The 20,505-nt window shown below is 37.4% G+C and overlaps 1 protein-coding gene across 5 annotated transcripts in view; it reads left to right on the top strand.

Moving 5' to 3' along the window:
• Positions 1-20,505, top strand: part of PUS10 (pseudouridine synthase 10) — a 90,801-nt gene that overhangs the window by 14,789 nt on the left and 55,507 nt on the right. For 4 of the 5 annotated variants that reach the window (XM_020985499.2, XM_020985498.2, XM_020985497.2 and 1 more), the window contains 2 exons: positions 839-1,093; positions 2,098-2,184. In XM_020985499.2, coding sequence (XP_020841158.1) covers positions 980-1,093; positions 2,098-2,184 — 201 coding nt within the window. In that variant the 5' untranslated portion in view covers positions 839-979. Of the gene's footprint in view, positions 1-838; positions 1,094-2,097; positions 2,185-6,560; positions 6,622-20,505 lie in introns of those variants that run through there. The other variant, XM_020985500.2, reaches the window with a different exon arrangement.

The raw sequence follows: 20,505 nt of genomic DNA, 5'->3' as shown, positions 1-20,505 counted from the left end.
ATTAACATTGTTTATAAGTGAATAGATACTTTTTAAGTAAAATAAGAATAAATTGTTTGGTATAAATTCTCAAAATTGTTTTGTTGATCATATTTATCATGTTGTGCTTATTAAGTCCCTTTTTTCCCCACAGATGGGGCCCTTCCTTATGATGAATTTATGTGAAATCTACATAAATGAAATTTGAATTTGTGAGATTTTATTCTGCATGGTAGAATATCATGTGTTTCCTGGCATGGGAAATATTTTAGTCAATATTTTCATGTATTTATTTCTGTAATTAATGAACAAAGTTATGAACTATCTTCAATATGATTATCTTTCATAGTAGGACAATTAATAGGTATTGCAATTCATTGATTTACTTGTCATAGGGTCATAGGGTCATAAGTCTTGAGCTGGAAGGCACCTCGCAGATCATCTTGTTCTACACCCACATTTTATGGGAAATGAAGGGCAGAGAGTATATACGTATTATTATTATTATGACAACTTGCTCAAGATTACAAGTACATTTCTGTGTGTTATGTACATAGATACTAGTTTGTCCAAAAAACCCATTATCCTGCTGCTGACTTGGCTCTCTAACTCTTAAAAGCTACATTCTAGAATTAACATATGCCTTTAAAATCCTTCTCTTTATGTTATAGAACTTAAGTAATAATACCGGCAACTTTTTATGAAGGTATAGGATGGTGGGAGTTGCTCCAAAATTGATGGGAACAAAACTAATCTAAATATTCTGTATTTAATACTTTTCATTGATGTTTTAACATATGGTACTTAATGCCTTGAGAGGTATTACCAAAAGAAAATCTATTCAACTTTCTTTCTTTAGGACTTGATTAGGGAGCTAGAGAATTTCCTGAAAACTGAAGATGATGATTTAACTTTGGAAGCCACCAAACCACCCCTCAAGAAAATTCGATTGCAAGATGGTGAGGCTCAAATTGATGATTGCAGTCAAAATGGTGGGGAAATGACTGCCATTGTGAAGGACGAAAACATGATGCTTGAGAAGTCATATCTAAATGCATGCAATATATGCTTGGGAATTCTTCAAGAATTCTGTGAGAAGAAGTTTATTAAAAAGGTAAATGATTAGTTGTTCTTACTAAATGTTTAGTTTGGTAGAGATTTTCCTTGATTCAAAATATGAAATGATCTTGGTGGTACAAGATTCTTTGATAACAGAGATAACCTTATTTGACAACCTTCTGATCATTAATAGCAAGGCATAATCAGGGAGAAAGTATGCTTGCCAAAGCTGTTGTACACTATGATTGAGGGGGATCCAACTCAAAATTCAAGTAGATACGGGATTCCCTGTTGATGGTCAGGTCCTCCACATGCTCCTGACATTGTTGGAAGATGGAATGTCTTGTTCAAGACGCAGCAAGGTGAGGTGGTGCAATGGGTAGAGCACCAGCTCTGGAGTCAGGAGGACCTGAGTTCAAATCCATCCTCAGACAACTTGACACTTACTAGATGTGTAACCCTGGGCAGGTGACTTAATCCCTATTGCCTTGCACACCCCCCCCCCAAAAAAAAAAAAAGAAGCAGCAGCATGGGGCTAGTATCACAGTAACAAAGAATATCTGGTAGAATTGTAAGGTGTAAGAAAACTGGAAAGGTGGATGGGGTGGGGCAAGTTTTGAAGGGCTTTCACTGGAGTTTATTGAGGTGGGGGGGGGTGACATGGTCAGATTTCCACTTAGTAAGGAAGATCACTTTGAAAGCTGAGAAGAAGATGGATTGTAGTAGGGAGAGACTTGTGGCAGGCAGACCAACCTTAAGGCTATTGCAGTAGTCCATCTGGTACAATTGCTTTTTGTGAATAAAGAGACAAGGTCCAGAGAAGGAAAAATACCTGTAGAAGGTCACAGCCAGTTGAATGACAGAGTTGGGACTAGAAGCCAGTTTTTACGATTCTCAGTCCAGTGTCTTTTTCTAGTGTAGATTACAGAATTTGGAAATATATTCATTCAGCTAAATGTTTGAAATGTTGTAATGTCAACTAGTTGACTAAAATTTAAGGTTAAAGAGTGAAATTTCCAACAGTTCCTGTGGATTTATGTAAATGTAATCATTTTTCAGGTGTGTCAGAAGGTTGAGTCTGCTGGGTATGAGTTCACCAACTTGGTATTTTCGGTGTCGTTCCCGCCACAGCTGTCTGTAAGAGAGGTATGGCCATTTTTGCCATAATTTACATTAACAGGTGCTTAAAATATGGGAAAGTGGAATGAGGTAACAACATGTTGTTTATTTCCTATTTTGTATATATTTCTAAATATTAAAAGAAATCTATTTGTAGTAAGTAGATGCCTGGATAAATGAGTTGTTAGCATTTTCTTTTAGGAGCTGCTCCCCTTTTGAGTGTAGTGAATAGTGGCAGGTGTCTGACTAGCTGTCCAGAAGCTTTTTGTGGAAAATACCAGAGAGTTCATAATGGCTCTGGGAAGAAGGAACATATTTTGAAAGACAAAATTTGTCTCTCCTGTTTGGGAGAAGCCATGTTCTCCAACTATCTGACGAGAATATGAAAAACTTTCAAAAGCTTTCTGTTCTCACTGGCAGTAAAGGGAAAAGAACCTGTCTGGAGTTTTCATTGAACTTGGGTACTTCATCTTTCTCCATTTATAAAATGAGAAAAATAATAATAATTTTAAACACTTCAATACTTCAGTGATTGGTGATTTTCTTCCGTCAGGATAATCCTTTCACCAGTGCAGATCACTACTCCTCTGTGACTTTGTAGATGATCTGCAGTTCAATTTAAGTCTTAGAAGGGCTGATGCAGCACAGCTTAGTGGCTGTAGAGCCGCCCTATCTAAAAGTCCAGCATTGGCCTTTGACACACGTTGTGTGACCCACACTGGGGGAGTCATGTACCCACTCAGTGCCCGAGGCTGCTCATCTCTAGGATTGTAACTTGCAGAGTATGCACTGATGTGTATTAACAGAGGGAGTTTTTTAACTGGGTGTCCTCCAGACCAGCAGAATCACAAGGTTGGTTTAAAGAATTCCAGGTACCATATTAGGCATTGGGGAGACAAAGACAAAAACAAATTAGACCTTGCCCTCCAGGAGGCTACCGTTTATTGTCATGAAACAGCATATATGCAAAAGATTGAATATAGTAAGTGAATACAAAGTACTATTGGTAGGGATGGGGTAGGGGGAGGAGAGACTCAGCAGTTAAGAGGGGATCCAGAACCACATTGTGAAGAAAATGATATTTGAGCCTAAACCTTAAAGGGACCTAGGGGTTCTAAGAGGGTGAGGAGAAAAGGAAGAAAAGCATTCTAGGCTTGAAAACTGGACTGCGCAATGGTGTGGAGATAGGCGATGGAACATTCTATACAAGGATTAGCAAGGAAGCCAGTTGGACTAGAATATAAAGTGCGTGAAGGGAGGAATATTCAAAATCAGTCTAGAAAGATAGGTTGCAGCCAGATGGTGAAGAACTTTAAATACGAAACAGAGGTGTTTGTAGTTTACCAGATCTGTAGTTTAGGGGTATCTATTTGGTACCTATATGGAGGATGAATTGGTGATAATGGTAATGACAATAACAACAACAACAATAATAATAGCAGCTGATATCATATAGTGCTTTAAGGTTTTCAAAATGCTTTACAAAATCTAATTTTATCTAGATGACAACTCTGGGAAGTAGGTGTTACCTCCATTTTATAGTTGAGGAAATGAAGGCAGACAGAGGTTAAATGACTTGCCCAGGGTCACATAGCTAGTTAAGTGTCTGAGGTCAAATTTGAACTGACATCTTCCTGATTCCAAAGGCCTATCTACTATACTATCTAGAAAATGGAGATGAAGAGACTAATTAGGAGTCTATTACAATTATCTCTGCAAATGTGAGTGGAGAGAAGAGGACATATGTGGAAAAGGTGTTAAGGCCGTAGAATCAACAAGTCTTGGTAGCTGATTGGATGTGAAGACAAGGGTAAGAGAAATGTTGAGGGTGATTCTGGGGTTTTGAATCTGGGTCACTGCAAGGCTGGTGGTATTCTGGAAAGAAACAAGGAAGTTTGGAAGAGGGGTGAGTTTATGGAAAAGGGTAATGTGTTTAGTTTTTGGCTATGGGTATATCCACGTGGAGATGTTGAAGATGTGATCTAGAGCTCAGCAAGGAGAGAAAGTCTAAACACAGATTGGAGTTCATCTTCATAGATGTGCTCGTTGAACATAGATGCTGAGCCAGAACAGAAGAGTAAAAGGGAATTGTTGGACAGGTAAGAAGAGAGTCAGGAGAGAATAGTGTCATCAGAGCTCGAGGAGGAGAGAGTATTAAGAAAGGAGGGAATGGTCAGTTGTGTTAAAAGCTAGAGGGGTCACAAAGGAGGAGGACTTAGGAAAGTCCTCATTTAGCAAATAAGAGATTATTAGTAGTCTTAACACAGTCTCAGTTTTTGGGTGTAGTAGAAACTTAAGATTACAAGGAATGAGAAATAAAAAAGAGTGTGGAGGCAGTGAGTGCTGACGTCTTTTTTTAGGAGTTTGTCTATGAAAAGGAGGACAGATACAGCAGGGTGATTTAAAGAAAGGTTTGACCAAGTGAAAATTTTTTAAGGACAGGGAAAATTCTTGGCATGGTTATAGGTAACAAGAAAAGAGCCAGTGGATAGAGAGATTGAAGATCAGAGTGAAAGGATGTATAATTCAAAGGACAAGATCCTGGTGTATATGAGAAGGACATGATCAAGAGCACAAGTAGAGGGTCACCTCTGGCAAGACGAGCTTCCTTTTGACAGAGAATGAAGTAAAGAAAAAGAAGGGGGAATTCAGTTGAGGAGAGTAGGGAGCATGGATAGATGGTCTCAGTATTTATTCTAAGTCAAGTGTGAGGCAAAGTCCTCTACTGAGACAATGGACAAGGGGTGGTAAAGGTGGCTGCAGTAAAGAAAAGTTTGGGACACCTGTTGTGGGGAGCACAGCAGAGGGTCAATCAGTCAGGGAAGGCTACAAGAATTGCCCAGTAGTTTTTCTCTCTCTTCCTTCTCCTTCTTCACTTTTTGTCTTTCTTATCTCTCCCTCTTTCACAGACCTCAGAGGTATGGAGTCCTCAGACTCCTTGGTTGGGTGGCATGGGAGCCTAGCTGCTACCCCATCCATAGTAACCTCAGTGGGAGAGGACTGACTCTAGCTGGGTTTCTTGTCACCTCTCCTTCAGGCACAGATGACCCTAGGGCTTCACCTCTGGTAGGCACCTTTTGGTGCTAACTGCATCTACCACCACCACCACCACCACCACCCTTCCAAGTTGCCCTTCCTTTTTTTCAAATGGCTGGGTCTTGTGGGGGGATGGTGGTGGGGGTTGGGGAGAATTCATCCACATTTAGCCCAGGCTATCATGGAGGGACAAGGCAGGAACCTACCATAGCCAGAACTGTTGTTGCTTTTGCTGGTTGTACTTATTATGTGGTGAGGGCTGAGTGGGATCACTAAATATTTCAGCTTTCCATTATTATTTCATGAGGCTTTACCTTCTGTGGTGTTTCTGTCTCTTCATTTTGGGGGTTCAGCCTTAATTATTCTGCATCTGGTAAAAATTTTCTTTCTTTTGAGCTTGCAAGGTTGGAACTGTATGTGGAAAACCACTACTGAGCCATCTTGCCAATCAGATGATATAGTTGTCATTCCTTATCCTACAAGCCACCATGGTAGATCTAAAAACAGTGCTGGCAAAGACTTATATATGAGTTCATAAAATCCATTTCACAACTATTAGATGAGGAATGGGTAACTAATAAGTTTTCTTTTTCTCAGTTGTTGTTTTGTGTTTTAGTGGACTGAGTGTGGGATAGTGAGAAGTATGCTGGTTTGGTGTCATGGGACCTGAATTCGAATTCCTGCTTTGCTACTTATTAATCCTGTGACCATGAGCATAAAATGTGATATGGCAGCCAAAAAAGCTGTTGTGATTTTGAGCAGCAATAAAAGAAGAATAGCTCCCAGGAGATCATATTTGCTTTAGTCTGATCATGTCTGAGGTATTATGTTCAGTTCTGGGCACCACAATTTAAGAGGGACATTGATACACTAGAGAATGCCCAGAGGAAGACAGCCAGAATAGTGAAAGCCCTTGAGTTTATGCCATGTAAGCATTGTTTGAAAGAATTGGGAATGCTTATCCTGGTGAGGAGACTCAGGGAAGACACAATTCTTGTATTCAGATAGTAGTGGATTCTCTGCAAAGAGAGCTTCAAGTAAAGACAGGATTTTTTTCTTCAAGTACAGATTGAACTAAACAGCCTCTAAGCTACCATTTCAGAAAGTCAGTGATTCTGTGATTCCTCCCCAAGAAATGTGGAAAAACCAGAGTGCTTTTAATTGTTGTCTTCATTGATAAAGATGTAACAGACCATTGGATGGAAAGAAACTTAGGTTATAATAGTGACATTTTTAAACATTTCTGTAGGCCTTTACTACTCATTGATCATAATTCTTCCATATTTTAAGGTCATCATTAGAATTCCCATTAAGCAGATATAAAAACATAGACACCAGAAAGCTAAGTGGCCTGCTCACATTTACAGGTTGTGAGTGACGTATCCAGGAATGCAAAACAAATCTTCTGAAACTCCAGTTTCCTACCAGGTAATACGGTCTTTAAAAGTCTTTATATCTATCTATCTATCTATCTATCTATCTACCTATCTTTTTTTAGTAGTTTACATAAGCATCTCTTTCATCATTTGTCAGAATCACCATTTATTGTTTATTGAATACTCACTGGGCATAAGACACTGTATAAGATGATTAAGGATGGTAGATATCTCTTCCATTCTCTTCTTCTCAAAACTCCTTTACACAATTTCCTATTCTCCCCCTTTTTCCTAGTCTTTGAAAAAGAGGTGCTACTTTTCCTTTGTATGTGCACTTGATCCCTTACTGTTCTCTCATCTCTAGAAGATTGTATTTTCAGTCATCTTTCCCATTTCCCTAATCTTTAACTTCTCCCTTTCTACTGATTCCTTCCCTACTCCCTTAAACGTTCTCAAGTCTCCTCCTTCCTTACATTGACCCTGCCATCTCCCACAGCTGTTATTTTATATCTTTCTCAGCTACACTACTTGAAAAACATGTCTGTACTCACTTCCTCCACATTTCTCCTCTCACTCCTCAACCCCTTTCTTTCCTGCCTCCTCACTCGACAGAAACTGCTCTCTCCAAAGTTATCCTTGATGTCTTAGTTGTGAAATCGGATGGTCTTTTCCACTTTTCTGCTTCATTTCACATGCTGAACACCCTCTTCTCCAGGTTGTTCTCTCGTCTCTGAGTTGTAGTGATGCCAGTCTCTCCTAGTTCTCTTTCCAGCCTGATTACTCCTCAGTCTCTTGCTGGCTTGTCATCTATATCTTGCTTCCTAATTGTGGGTCTTCCCCAAGGTTCTGTCCTAAGTCCTCTTCTCTTCTCCCTTTATGTTCTTTTGGTAACCTCATCATCTTGCATAGATTTAGCTATCATTTCTTTGTAGATGACTCATGTATATTACTTTCATATTTTTATGATATATATATTATGTATCTTTCTCTCTCTTTCTCTCCTCCCCCCACCCCCAGTCTTGCTGTAAAACACATATACACATATCCAGGCCCAGTCACTCCTCCTAAACTGTAAACCTTCATAGCTAACATTTATCTAGTGCTTCAGGGTTTGCAAGGAGCTTTACGAATATCTCATCTATCCTCACAGTAACCTGAGGAATAGACACAGAAATGTTAAGGGACTTGCCCAGAGTCAGACAGCTAGTAAGTATCTGAGGTAAGATTTGAACTCAGGTCTTCCTGACTCTAAGTCTAACAATGTATCCACTTTGCCACCTAGCTTACTATCAGGCATTTCAAACTGGATGTCCCTGAGATATTTCAAACTCTGTATGTCCAACACTGGACTAATTCCTCTTAATCCCCCCAACCCTTTCTTAACTATTTCTGTCGAAGACACTACCATCCTTCCAGGATCACAGATCCGTAACCTTAACATTATCCTCAATTCCTCAAATTATATCACATAGAAATTTTGTCATTTCTACCTCCACAGCATCTCTTGAAATGATCTCCTTCTCTTCACTCACATGGGCACCACTTTAGTTCAAAATCTCATTACCTCTTGCCTATTATATAAACCTCCTATTTGGTCTCCTTGTTTCCAGTCTCTGCTTACTCCAGTACATCCCTTACACATCCAGTACACTCCTTTACAAAACAACTGCATAATTTTCCCTAAGCACAAATCTGATCAAGTAACTTGATTGCCTCTAGGATCAAATAAGAACTGCTCTGTCTAGATTTTAAAGCTTTCTACATTCTGACCCCAACTTACCTTTTCAGCATCACTGGACATTTTTCTCCCTTCTACATTCTTCAGTCCAGCCAAACTGGCCTTTCCTCTGTTACTCACACATGAAATTCTTGTCTCCCATTTGACCATTCCACATGTCTAGAGTTCACTTCCTCTTTACCTTTCCTCCTCTTCTTTCAGATGCAGCTCACACACAGCCTCCTGTGTTCTTAACTGTGTTTGTTCACAAGATATATTTAAGCTATATAGACTTAGACATGGACTTGTTGACTTGCCCATTAGAATGTAACCTCCTGTTGAGTAAGGATTGTTTCCTTTATTGTACTTATATGTCCAGACCTAGCAGTGCCAGTCACTTATTGATTGATAGTGATTTTTTTAAAGGATTAGCTTATTATGCCTAAGTTCTGTATGCTTTATGTTGACTATTACCTCTCAACTGTTTAGTAGAGAAGATATTCTAATGATTGAAGAGTTTAGAACATCTCTATAATTTAACATGTTATCATTAAGTACTTCATTCTTTTACTTGCTCTTGAGCCTCGGTTTAAAAAAAAACATTTTTTTAACCAATCACTTTTCTTAAGTGGCATAATTATATAGGAAAAATGAAGTTTAAAGTGAATTATATACCATCACAATATTGTATTGATAATCAACTTTGAAAGACTTAGGAACTCTGATCCACACAGGGACTAACCACAACTGCAAAGGACCCATGAATGTGTTATCCACCTCTAGATGGAGAGCTGATGGACTCAGTGCAGATTGAAGCGTATTTTCCTTCCTTCCTTCCTTCCTTCCTTCCTTCCTTCCTTCCTTCCTTTCTCCCTCCCTCCCTTCGTTCCTTCCTTCCTTCCTTCCTTCCTTCCTTCCTTCCTTCCTTCCTTCCTTCCTTCTTTCCTTCCTTCCTTCGTTCCTAGTTAATGCAGGAATTTGTTTTGCGTGACTATACATATTTGTAATGGGCTTTGGGGTTTTTCCGACTTCTCAGTGGATAGAAGAGGGAGGGGCAGAGGGAAGGGAGAAAATTTGCAACTAAAATAAAATAGAATTTTTAAAAAACTGCATTGTAATCCTGTGATCACTCAGTGAATACTAAGAAATCGTATTGATTCACTCACTGACACTCTTCTCTTTGAATTACTGTCAAGCTCTGACATGGAAGGCCTTTCCATGGGACTTAGCTTCTTTGTTTTCTTCTTTGGCAAGAATCTTAAACACAACTTCTCTCCTGTTTAGGTAACCTAATTAATATAGACCTATTTAAACAAATACGATGTCACTGGGTACTGAAAATATTGAATTCCTGCTACTTCATTCTTCCTTAATCCCTTGGTCTCTATGCCCTGTGGCCATCCATATCTTAAGATGGTGGAGATTGATTAATTGTAGTTATCTAACAAGTTGGATCAAAAGTGAGTCATTGCTATGAAAGGCAGGATTTTAAAAAGAAAATAAACCTGTGATTGTGAAGATATTTTGATATACCTTTCAGAGGTTCTTTGCTATTCCACTTCTATGCAGATCTTTATCATTTTTGGTATAATGTTTTATTCATGACATTTTAAGCTTACTGGTGGGGTTTTTTCTATTGAAGTGGTATTTCATTGCCTTCTATCATGGCGTGGAGGTGACTTTGGATTCTTAAAGATTATACCATCAGATTGCAAGATCTAGCAAGTCCTACCAAACTGGAAAGACTTCAGTTTGGAGTTCTTCAGTCTCCTTCTTACATGATCAAATTATCTAAATTCTCTAGGTGAAATTTTTTTGGGGGAACCACATCACTTCATGAAGACAATCTACAGACATGGTGGAAGAGTTTTAATGTTTCAGTGGTGCTAGGATCTACACTAATGAAATTAGATATTTTCTGAAGTGTAAGTAAGATTCTGTTGTGATTTCCCTTTAATAAGAATGGGAAGAGAGGCAGCAAGGTGCATTAGATAGAGAGTCGACCCCAGAGTCAGGAAGACTTGGTTTAAAGTCCTGCCTCTGACTCATTCTGGTGATGTGACACCAGCAAAATTGCTGGACAAACAAAAGTAAAAGACAACTTTGAAAATAGAGAACTTTTAAAAACCATTGTGATAAACTTGTTTTGGTTCTTTCATGTTAGTAGCCTCAGAAAACCCTTGAAAATTTGAATATATCATATTGAATGTGATAATTAAGGCATATGATATATTTAAAAAATTTTAAATCTAAGGTGAAGCAGTAGTTAGGAAACATTCATGTTTTTGTCTTGTTCCTTCAGGTTTCATTCGCATTATGATACTAAAGCAAAATTATAGAATGAAATTGCTGAGCCTGGATTTGTTTAATGGTTGATAATGCTTTCTTTGGACAGTAGTTTCTTGACAGGTCCTTTTTAAAAACTAATTTTACTTTGAATCACACAAATTTCTTTCTGTTCTTTACCAGTTTAGGTCAGTAGAGGGCAATCTTGTTTTGACATTTTGGATGAGAGGCCCCCTTTCAATGTTTCATACTGGAGGGGCAGATAAAATCACTCTGGGTAATGAATAGGCAAAAGTTTGTTTTCATTCAGGCTCTCTGTTGACTTAGGATCAAAGGTTGTTAATATTTAGAACTTGAAGGAACTTAGACATCAAGTAGTACAATCACTTCTTTTTGCACATGAGAAAATTTAAAATTCTACTTCTAGGACCTTAGGTATCCCTTTTCATTTTTTGTCATTTCCAAATGTGCTAAGCATGTCATATGTTCCTTTCTCCAAGTTTTAGATAAAAACATTAAATAAATAGCACAGGATGCCTGACATACTCTGCTGGAAGCTTGTGTCCAAGTAACCCTTGGTGATTGCTTTGGGTCCAACCATTCAACCAGTTGTAAACCCACCTAATTCTCTTGTTGTCTGCTCTAGCCAATATCTCTCAATCTATTTGCCATAAAGATAGCATGAGAGACTTTGTTAAATGTCTCATCTCCTTAAACTACATCTGTAGCAGTCTCATGATTTGCCAGTCTAGAAATCCTGTCAAATAAGGTTAGACTATCATCAGCTTTTTTGTTGAAGCAGTGCTGACTTTTTGTGATGACTGCTTCCTTTTCTACATGTTAACTAATCAATCAGTCAATGAGCATCTCATAATATGTTTTGGCATTTTGACGGGAAAGCATCAAAGTCAGGCTTACTGACTTGATGGCTTACAGATTCTGTTTTCTTCTCTTTTTTGAAAACCAGGACAGCCTTTGCTCTTTTCAATACTTTTGCCATTCTCTAGAATCTTTTTTCCCTTGGTAGACTGGGTCTTCTTATTTTGCCCAGGCCAAAAGTGCAGGGACTGTGTCCATACTTGATCCCACTGCTGATCATCATGGGAGCTTTGACATGCTCCATTTCTAACCTGGGCCCCTCTGCGATGACTTGTTTCTAGGATTTTGTTTCTGTGAATTTCTGGCCAATTCTTTATAGTTACTCTCTATGGTATCTAGCTTGATGAATCAGTTGGGTAATTTTTTCCCTGTTTTTTCTTTTCAATTCAGCAAGCATTTATTAATCATATATAAGAGTAAGAAACTCTGCTAGTTGAAGATATAAAGATAAAAATGAAAAACGGTCCCTACCCTCAAGAATCTTGGTTCTACTTTATTTTTAGTTTTACTAGATTTACAAGACCCCAGTCAAATACGTTCTTACTACTCCTTGTTAAGAGTCTACCCTGCCCCAGGATCCTGTCATTTTTAGATTTTAAGCTGTAGTCCTAGAAATACAAATCTTGTTCTTCGTAACCAGCTGTTAACTCCCAAATTTGAATTTTCCTTCTGAAGCCTTTGTTTTCCTCTGAGGTACTCAGTTTCTTGCCTAAGACCAGTATTCTTTATTGAGGCTTTCTGCTTCTTTCTCTCATGTCATTTATGCCATGTGAATCACCAGAAGTGGATAACCATTATCTGGGTTGACAGGTGCTGGGAGGTTCTCTGTCAGGTGTTTGATACATGCCCCAGGGAGACAGCTGCCTTTTCTCTGATGCCAGACCATCAGACGGCTTCCTCACTTGCCTCTCCTATATCGGGGAGTCACCAACCAGTATTTCTTCTGCCCCTTACTGGATGATCTCTCTCCTTGCAGCACTTTCCTTGGAGGACAGTCAGCTGCTCTCTACACTAACAGATTTCTTAAATTATATGGGGGAAAATATTTTCAACCACCTTAATTTTGTAATTCCTGAAAATGTATTTTAAAAAAAGGTCTACCCATTTTATTTGTGAATTCCTCTTACCGATTTCAGTTATTGCCTTTAATAGAGATCACCTGTATGTGACTGGAGCTGTGTAAACTCAAGTCCAGAGGATTACAAAAGATAAAGATGGCTAATTTTGTGTATTTATTGAAACAGCAGTCTTTAACTGATGCATGTGACTTGAAATGAGATAATTTGCAATTATGAGGGAATATTTATTATTGTAACTTTTTAAAAAGAAAATAATTTTCAAATGTTGTCATAGTTTTGGGGGAATCCAGTGATTCATAAATTTATCTCTTCTTTCCACTTTTCTCTGGTTGAAAACAACTCCTCAGAGGTTGTTGAAATGCTAGATAAGCAGGGTAAGACTGACTTCAAGGGAAATGTTCTGTTCACGTAATTGGATTCATGAAGCACAAGGAAGAAATAATGTAGTGATGATAGAAATTCTTTCTAGCTTCCCTTTGCCCTCTAGTTCTGATAGTTTTGGTCAGTTTCCATGTATGATTTCTTGAAATGGAATGTTTAAGATTTTAATTATAGTTTTTTGGGGAGTCCAGTGATTCTTAAATTATCTCTTCTTGACTTGTTTTCCAAGTCACTTGTTTTTGATAACCAGATATTTTATATCTGTAATAACATCAGCATATTTAAAAAATACAAACCTATTTAAGGCATTTCTAATTGATATTTTTATTTGTAACCTCAATGTTTATGCAAACGAGATTGATATGTACCATATACACATGCTGAAGCACTTTTAATTATATTTACTATGTGAACAGCATAATGAATTAGACCAAAGTTCAATACTACTTAACATACATGTTGTGTTCTTCATATGTGTTACTATTCAATTTATTATATGTATTTTGTATTTCTCATATCTGAAATCATTGCTTTAGAGGAATGATTTCTCTAGGTAAGATCAAGCTTAAAATGGTCATCTCTCATCATAGCATATTAGTAATTTCATGTGTCTTAAAATGCTGTTTTGTACATTTGCCTGTTTTAATTTTTACTGTTTTAAATATATACAATGTTTTCATAATATAGGTTCAAGGTTTTCACTATTAAGTTTAAGAAGTTACCAATCTGACATTTTGTGAATCTTCTCTGTACAAAGTTGCTAGTTACCAAGAAGTTAGCATTCTGACATTTTGTTAATCTCTTCTGCCAGCCATTTGGCAACTGTAATATAATATGTTTAACTTATTTAAAACATTTTTTTATTTTTTTAATATAAGGGAAAATAAGTAGAGAAAATACAGTTTGTATTTTTGTATTATAGTTTGTATTCTTTATTACTGAGATGTTTTGCAAGTTACTGGTTACCCTTAAAAAAATTCCACAAGCTTCAAAGAATTATGTAAGGTAGCAGGAGAGAAAGTATGAGAGAATTATTTTTTAAAATTAGGATTTTATTAAAGTCTTATGTTTTCATTATCATGATTAAAAGCCTTTTTAAATTTATTTGCTGATTATCTCCTGATTTTATACACTGGCCTATGTAAATTAGCTCTGTATATTTTGTCATTGTGCCATTCATTGGAAATTTGCTTGAGATTTTCCTTACATACTAAAGTCCTGTCAGTACAATGAGCTTTTATCAAACTGTTCAGTGAAACTTATGGCACATTTTAAATTTATTACATCATGGTGTATTTGTAGTCAATGGGACAATATTAGATAGGGCAAGATGAAACAGGCTGTGAGATCTGGTATCTTATTTTTCTCCACTATCTCTTACATATTATTAGGTGCTAGTTGAGTAGACTGGGGTTGATTGGCCCTCTTCTATGTACATGCTTTTGTTGTACAGACTAGAGAACTAGTTTTGGCCTGATGTGTCATTCACCACATCCTTGAATACCTATTTCTTCCAATCAGTTAATTCCCAGGATTCCCAGACTCCATGTGTCTGTGCTAGAGCTAAAGCTGAAAGCTTGTGCATGAGGAAGGAAGGAATACAAAGGAAAGGAGTCAGGGGAGAGCCCCTTTCATCCACTACAATGAAAAATGTAGCCCAAAGGTAATATTGTAAAAGGGGCAAATGCTGTTGGACTCTTCCTTTTTCTGAAACTATTTCTTCATCTGCATAATGAGAGGTTTGGATTCCAAAAGTCCTTTCAGACTTGTCCATTGTGATACTGGTACCTTCACATTCCTGCCTGTTACTTGTTATTTCGAGTGCCCTCACTGGAGATTGGCCTAAATATGGGTCAGGGGAGTTTCAGAGATTGTTAAAGAGAGGAAAAAATGAACACTGTCTTTTCTAAAAACATAACAGTAATTTAAGAGACTCAAAGAGAAGGAGTTCACATCAGCAAATTGTTTTTGGTGCCTCATACTTGTACGTCTCCATGCCTTGGGAATACAATAGCTAAAAATAACTGCTTGACCTCAGGGAGTTTATAGCTTAATTGAGAAGGATATGTATATAAATCAGTAGGAAAAGGGCAGAATGTGATGAGAATAAAAGAGATCTTGACATACTGTTGTATGAACATTTAAGCATGTATAAATTACTTTCTTTGAACATGAAGAAATTACTTTCATTTGAGGTAGAGGTAGATTTTCATAGAAAAGAAGACATTCAAGCTGGGTGCAGAGATGTGGAAGGGAGTGGCTTCTAGGCATAGGAGATGATCTGAATGAATGTAAGGAAGTTGAATTAGTGACAGTATTGCAGTTTGACTAAATTATTTGAGCAGAAGTCTGTGAAAGAATGCTAGGACTGTAAGTTGGATCCAGATTGTGAGGGGCTTTAAATGGCGGACTTTAAAGAGTTTATATTTTGTGTGGTAGTAGGAAGCCACTGAAGGTTTTTAATGGGCAGGCACATGACATGGCCAGTTTCTTTATTAGTTAAGATTATTTTTGTAATTGTGGGAAAGATGGATTGGAGAAAGAGAAGACTGGAAACAGGAAAATCAGTCCAGGCAAAAGGTGATGAAAGCCTGATGGTGGCATTGTGAATAGAGAGGAAGACATAGGTTTAGAGACTAAGATATTAGGATCCATAGGATTTAGTAATTAATTAGCTGTGGAAAATGAGATGAGGGAGAAGGAAGAGTCCAATATGATTCCAACTTTTTGAGCCTGAGTGAATAGGAGGACAGTAGTGCTATCAACAGAAGTGATTGAGTTGAGAGGTGTGGTAAGTTTGAGGTAGGGGAGATGATGAGTTCTCTTTTAGTCATATTGAGCATGAGATAGACATATGTAGCAGACAGTTCTAGTTGTGTGATTGGATATTTAGTCTTGGGGTTTGAAGTGATAATTGAAACCATAGGATCAGATGAAATTGTCAAAGCAGCCTTTATAAAGAAGGTAGAGAAGTTGGCTTAGAAACAAAGTCTTGGAGTACAATCTCTCTTGGATGAGAGGTGGAAATTGAACAAAGGAAAGCAAAGAATGACCTGACAAGTAGCAGAAACTCTTTAATTCAGCAAACTTTTATTAATTTCCTGCTATAAGCAAGGCACTGGGGGATACAAAGACAAAAACAAAACAGCCTGTGCCTTTGTAGAGGTTACATTTTACAGAGGGAAATACAACATATACACTAAAGTTAATTTCAAGAGAGGAGGAACGTGCATGTCAGAAGACCATGAGTGGCATATGAGCTGTATTTTTAAGGAAGCTAGGGATTCTGGAAGGCACAGGTAGATTTCATACTTGAGGGGTCCAGTTCTGCAAAGACATGGAAGAAAGGGATGAAATGTAATAGATGGGGAACAATGGCTAGCAGGCTAGTTGACAGCAATGGAGAGTGTCAGAAAGGGAAGTGATATTCAGTAAGATTGAAAATGTAAGTGAGACATAGGTTATGAAGATTAAATGCCAGGGAGGAGAGAATATCAATAAGGAGGGGATTGTTAACTATATTAGGGGACTAGGGAAAAAGAAAACGCCTTTGGATTTGGCAATTAATGTGTTCTTGGTGACTTTGGAAAAATGCATTTCAATAAATGGATGGGATTGGAAGCTGGATTTTAAGGATTGAGTAGTAGATGAGTGTGAATGTTTCAAAATTGGGCTAACACAGTGTATAAAGTGCCTGGGCCTGGAGTCATCAAAACTCATCTTCCTGACTTCAAATCTGGCCTCAGACACTTCCTAGCTGTGTGGGCTAGGGGCAAGTCACTTAACCCTGTTTGCCTTGGTTTTCTCATCTATAAAATAAGCTGGGGAAGGAAATGACAAACCATTCCAGTATCTTTGCCAAGAAAAGCCCCAAGTGGGGTCCGCAATAGTTGGACACAACGGAAATGACTGAACAACAACAACAAACTACTTGTACGTGGACTCTCCTGATCCCCTCAGCTCCTAGTGCTCTTTACTCTCTCAAAAAGTGTTTTTGCACGTATTCATATGTGTTGTCCCCTGGACAGTATGTAAGTTCCACCAGGGCAAATAACGGTTTTATCTTTGTGTCTACATTAATAAACTTAATAAATGCTTATTGATGAGTTGATTGATTGATAGGTTCAGTGAGCCTCAGGGAAGTTAATTCTAAGAGAGTAAATAAAGCTGGAATTGGAACCCAAAACCTTCCTTTCTAAATCTAATGATCTTTCTGTTATGGGATTAAGTGGAGTAACCTGCCTGGTATCACATAACAAGTAAATTGCAGGTCCTCTGCAGTCAGAAAAACAGTTGTTGAATGAATAATGTTTAATCAAATTATGTTTTCTTAACATTGATTAAACTAGGTTCATGACCCTTCTAACTCTGAAATTCTATAATTCTATTAGGAGTAATTACATTGCTTAACGTATAAACTGAGCTTTTTTTTTTAGTTCATTAAAGTACTTAAATACTCAAAAGGATATGTGATCTTATCGATTTGGATGTTTCCCTCAACCATGCAGATTGTTAGCTATCTGTGTATGCCCCTTCTTGTATGGTTCTTCTCCATGTTTTCATGTTGGTTGGCCACATAGGCTTCGCCCACCACATAGTGGGCATCTTTGTTTTTCTGTATAGTGAATGAATCAGAAGCCAGATTTAAAGGGGTTTAGAAGTGAGTGGGAGAGTTTTCACAGGAAGAAATCCAAGCTATCAATAGTCATATGGGGAAAAAAATGCCCTAAATCTCTAATGATTAGAAAACTGCAAATTAAAACAGCCCTATGGTACTAATCCCACAATCCTTCCCCTCCCCCCCCTTCAGATTGGCAAAGATGACATAAAGGGAAAATGGCAAATGCTGGAAGAGCTGTGGAAAAGAACAGGTACATTAATGCCCTGTTGGTGGAACTGTGAACTGGTCTAGCCATTCTGGAAAAGAATTTGGGACTATGTGTCCTTTGTCCCAGTGTTATCACTACTATATCTATATCCTGAAGACATCAAGGAAAGAGGAAAAAGATAAAAATATTTATAGCAGCTCTTTTTGTGATAGCAAGGAATTGGAAACTGAGGGGGGTGCCCATAAATTGGGGAATAGTTGAACATTTTACAGTAAGTGAATGTGGTAGAAGGCTACTATACTGTAAGAAATTATAAAGGGGATGGTTTTAGAGAAACTTCGAAAGACATATATGAATTGATGAAGATTAAAGTGAGCAGAATCAGCATTACAATTTATATAATAGCAACAATATTGTAAAGACAAACAACTTTGAAAGACAGCTCTCATCAGTATACAACAACTAACCATAGGAGGTAGATCAGGAGGAGAAAATAACCCTGAACAAAGATTAGGATTCTAAGGAGTACTATTATAGGCAAAATTATATCAGAGACAGAAATAAATAAATAAATCCTCTTACTCTAAAAATGTTGAGCTGCTTTAAATAGAATCATAATCTCATACCTCCCCCCAGGAAACAAACCTAGTTAAACAGACTCTATAGGTAAACTAATTCAGGTTACAGATTAAACTACATTTTGAGGGTTCACAGTGGGCTGATTGAAAGAAGACTTACATACCTCAAAGATAACTATGGAGTCAGGAGCCAGCGGACTCCCTTCACAAATACTAAATCATTGAGTTACCCTGGGAAGCTCAAAACTCCCCTTTGGCTTCTTATCTAAGGAATGTCAAAAAGGCTTCCCCTAATATTATCATTCCATGAGTCAGGTTTTAGCTAGGCTTCAGTTAGCCAAATGTTCTTGGAGGGATGGCATTATAAAAGGTATAAAAGGTAGAATTTGAACCCAGGTCTTCACCTGAGTCCATTATCCTAGCTATCTAGCTATTACTGATAAGCTACTGTTATAGCTGTCTGGCTACTACTAATATCTAGCTCCTTGAGAGCAAGAACTGTCTTATTTTGCTATTTAAAGGATGTTTCAGACTTGGGTTTATATGTCTTAAATGTGCTTTAACAGATTGACTCCAGCTGTTTTGCTTATTGTTCAGTTGTATCCAACTCTTTGTGACCCCATTTGGGGTTTTCTTGGCAAAGATACTGGAGGGGTTTGCCATTCCCTTCTCCAGCTCATTTTATAAATGAGGAAACTGAGGTCAACAGGGTTAAGTAACTTGCCCAGGGTCTCCCAGTAGTAAGTGTCCGAGGCCAGATTTGAACTCAGGAAGATGAGTCTTCCTGACACCAAGCACTCTCTCCATTGTGCCACCTAGATGCTCCAACTGTTACGTACTTCATAGTTATTGTGGAAGGGATTTGCCTTTCTGTTATTTTCTCTTGGATCTTGTTACTGCTGTGCAAAATGTTCTTGATTTTTGTGGATTTACTTTTACTAGTACTACTACAGAAATAATTACCTCAATTTCTTTGCTAATTCTCTAGCGCTTTTAATGAAACCAGCATGCCATCAACAAATAGAAATTGCTTCCTGTTTGTTTGTGTTTATGCCTTTAATTTTTTTTGTTTTGTCTTATTGCTATTGCTTTACTCCTCTATTTATTGAGAAAGCTTCTAGTATTTACCCATTGCAAATAATGCTAACTTTTGGGTTTAAATATATACTTTTGTTCCATATTTTAAAATTTATAATCTAATTATGATCTCATTATTAATAGCATAATTATTAGCCACTCATGATTCTTATATAATTAGATATTAAATTTTAAAAATTTAAAAGACTCTTCTATGCTTATATTTAGTGGAACTTTTAGTGTAAATGAATGTTGCATTTTGGCAGATATTTTTCTGCACTTAACAAATATAGTAATGGTTTTGGGTGTTGGGGGTTTTTTGTTTGATTAATTATGTTGTGTTCCTAATATTGAAACATCCTTATCTTTCTGGTTTAAATCCAAATTGACTATAATGAATAATTTTGGGGGTCTTTTTGCTTAGATTTTTAAGAAATGGAAATGATACTCATTATATATAGTGGTTGGTAGTATTCTCTCTGTTTTATCTCTCCTTGGATTAGGTATTCAGAAGACTGTATTTCATAAAAAGAGTTTGGTAGGATGCTTTCTTTCTCAACTTTGAGAATAATTTATCATAGCCATGAATTACTCTTTAAATATTAAATAGAATTTACCTGTAAGTCCATCTGGATCAGGGTAGTTCCCCATTTGGTAGTTCCTTAAGTAAAGATTTTTTAGGATGGCAGGAGTCTGAATATGTTTGTAGGTAGAAGGGAAAGACCTGGTGGGTGAAGACAAATTAAAGATCTGAGACAGGTAATATAAATCAAGGGACAGACTCCCAGAGGTGATTGGAAAAAATTTAGGCAAGGGCACAAGCAGAGAGGTTAGCTTTGACATAGGGAAGCCATTTTCCAAAATGGAGCAAAGGAAGAGAGAACAAGTGGTGCTATTTAGGGGATTTGAGGTGTAGAATTGGTGAGAAGAAGGAGCTCATAGTGGATGATGTTTGCTTTGTCAATAAAGTGTAAAGTGAGATTCTTTGCTAAGGAGGAGGCACAGTTAATAAAGGTTAATAAAAGAAGGTTTAGAACAACTGCTATGGGGAATGTGAGAGCAGAGGTGTCAGATGATTATGTGTGGCCCAAAACAGATTAAAATGTCATT

This window comes from Phascolarctos cinereus, unplaced genomic scaffold, assembly GCF_003287225.1.
Source record: "Phascolarctos cinereus isolate Bilbo 61053 unplaced genomic scaffold, phaCin_HiC Scaffold_2;HRSCAF=192, whole genome shotgun sequence".
Lineage (NCBI taxonomy): Eukaryota > Metazoa > Chordata > Mammalia > Diprotodontia > Phascolarctidae > Phascolarctos > Phascolarctos cinereus.
Note: the sequence above shows the minus strand (reverse complement) of the source record. Positions and strands in the feature narration are given on the sequence as shown.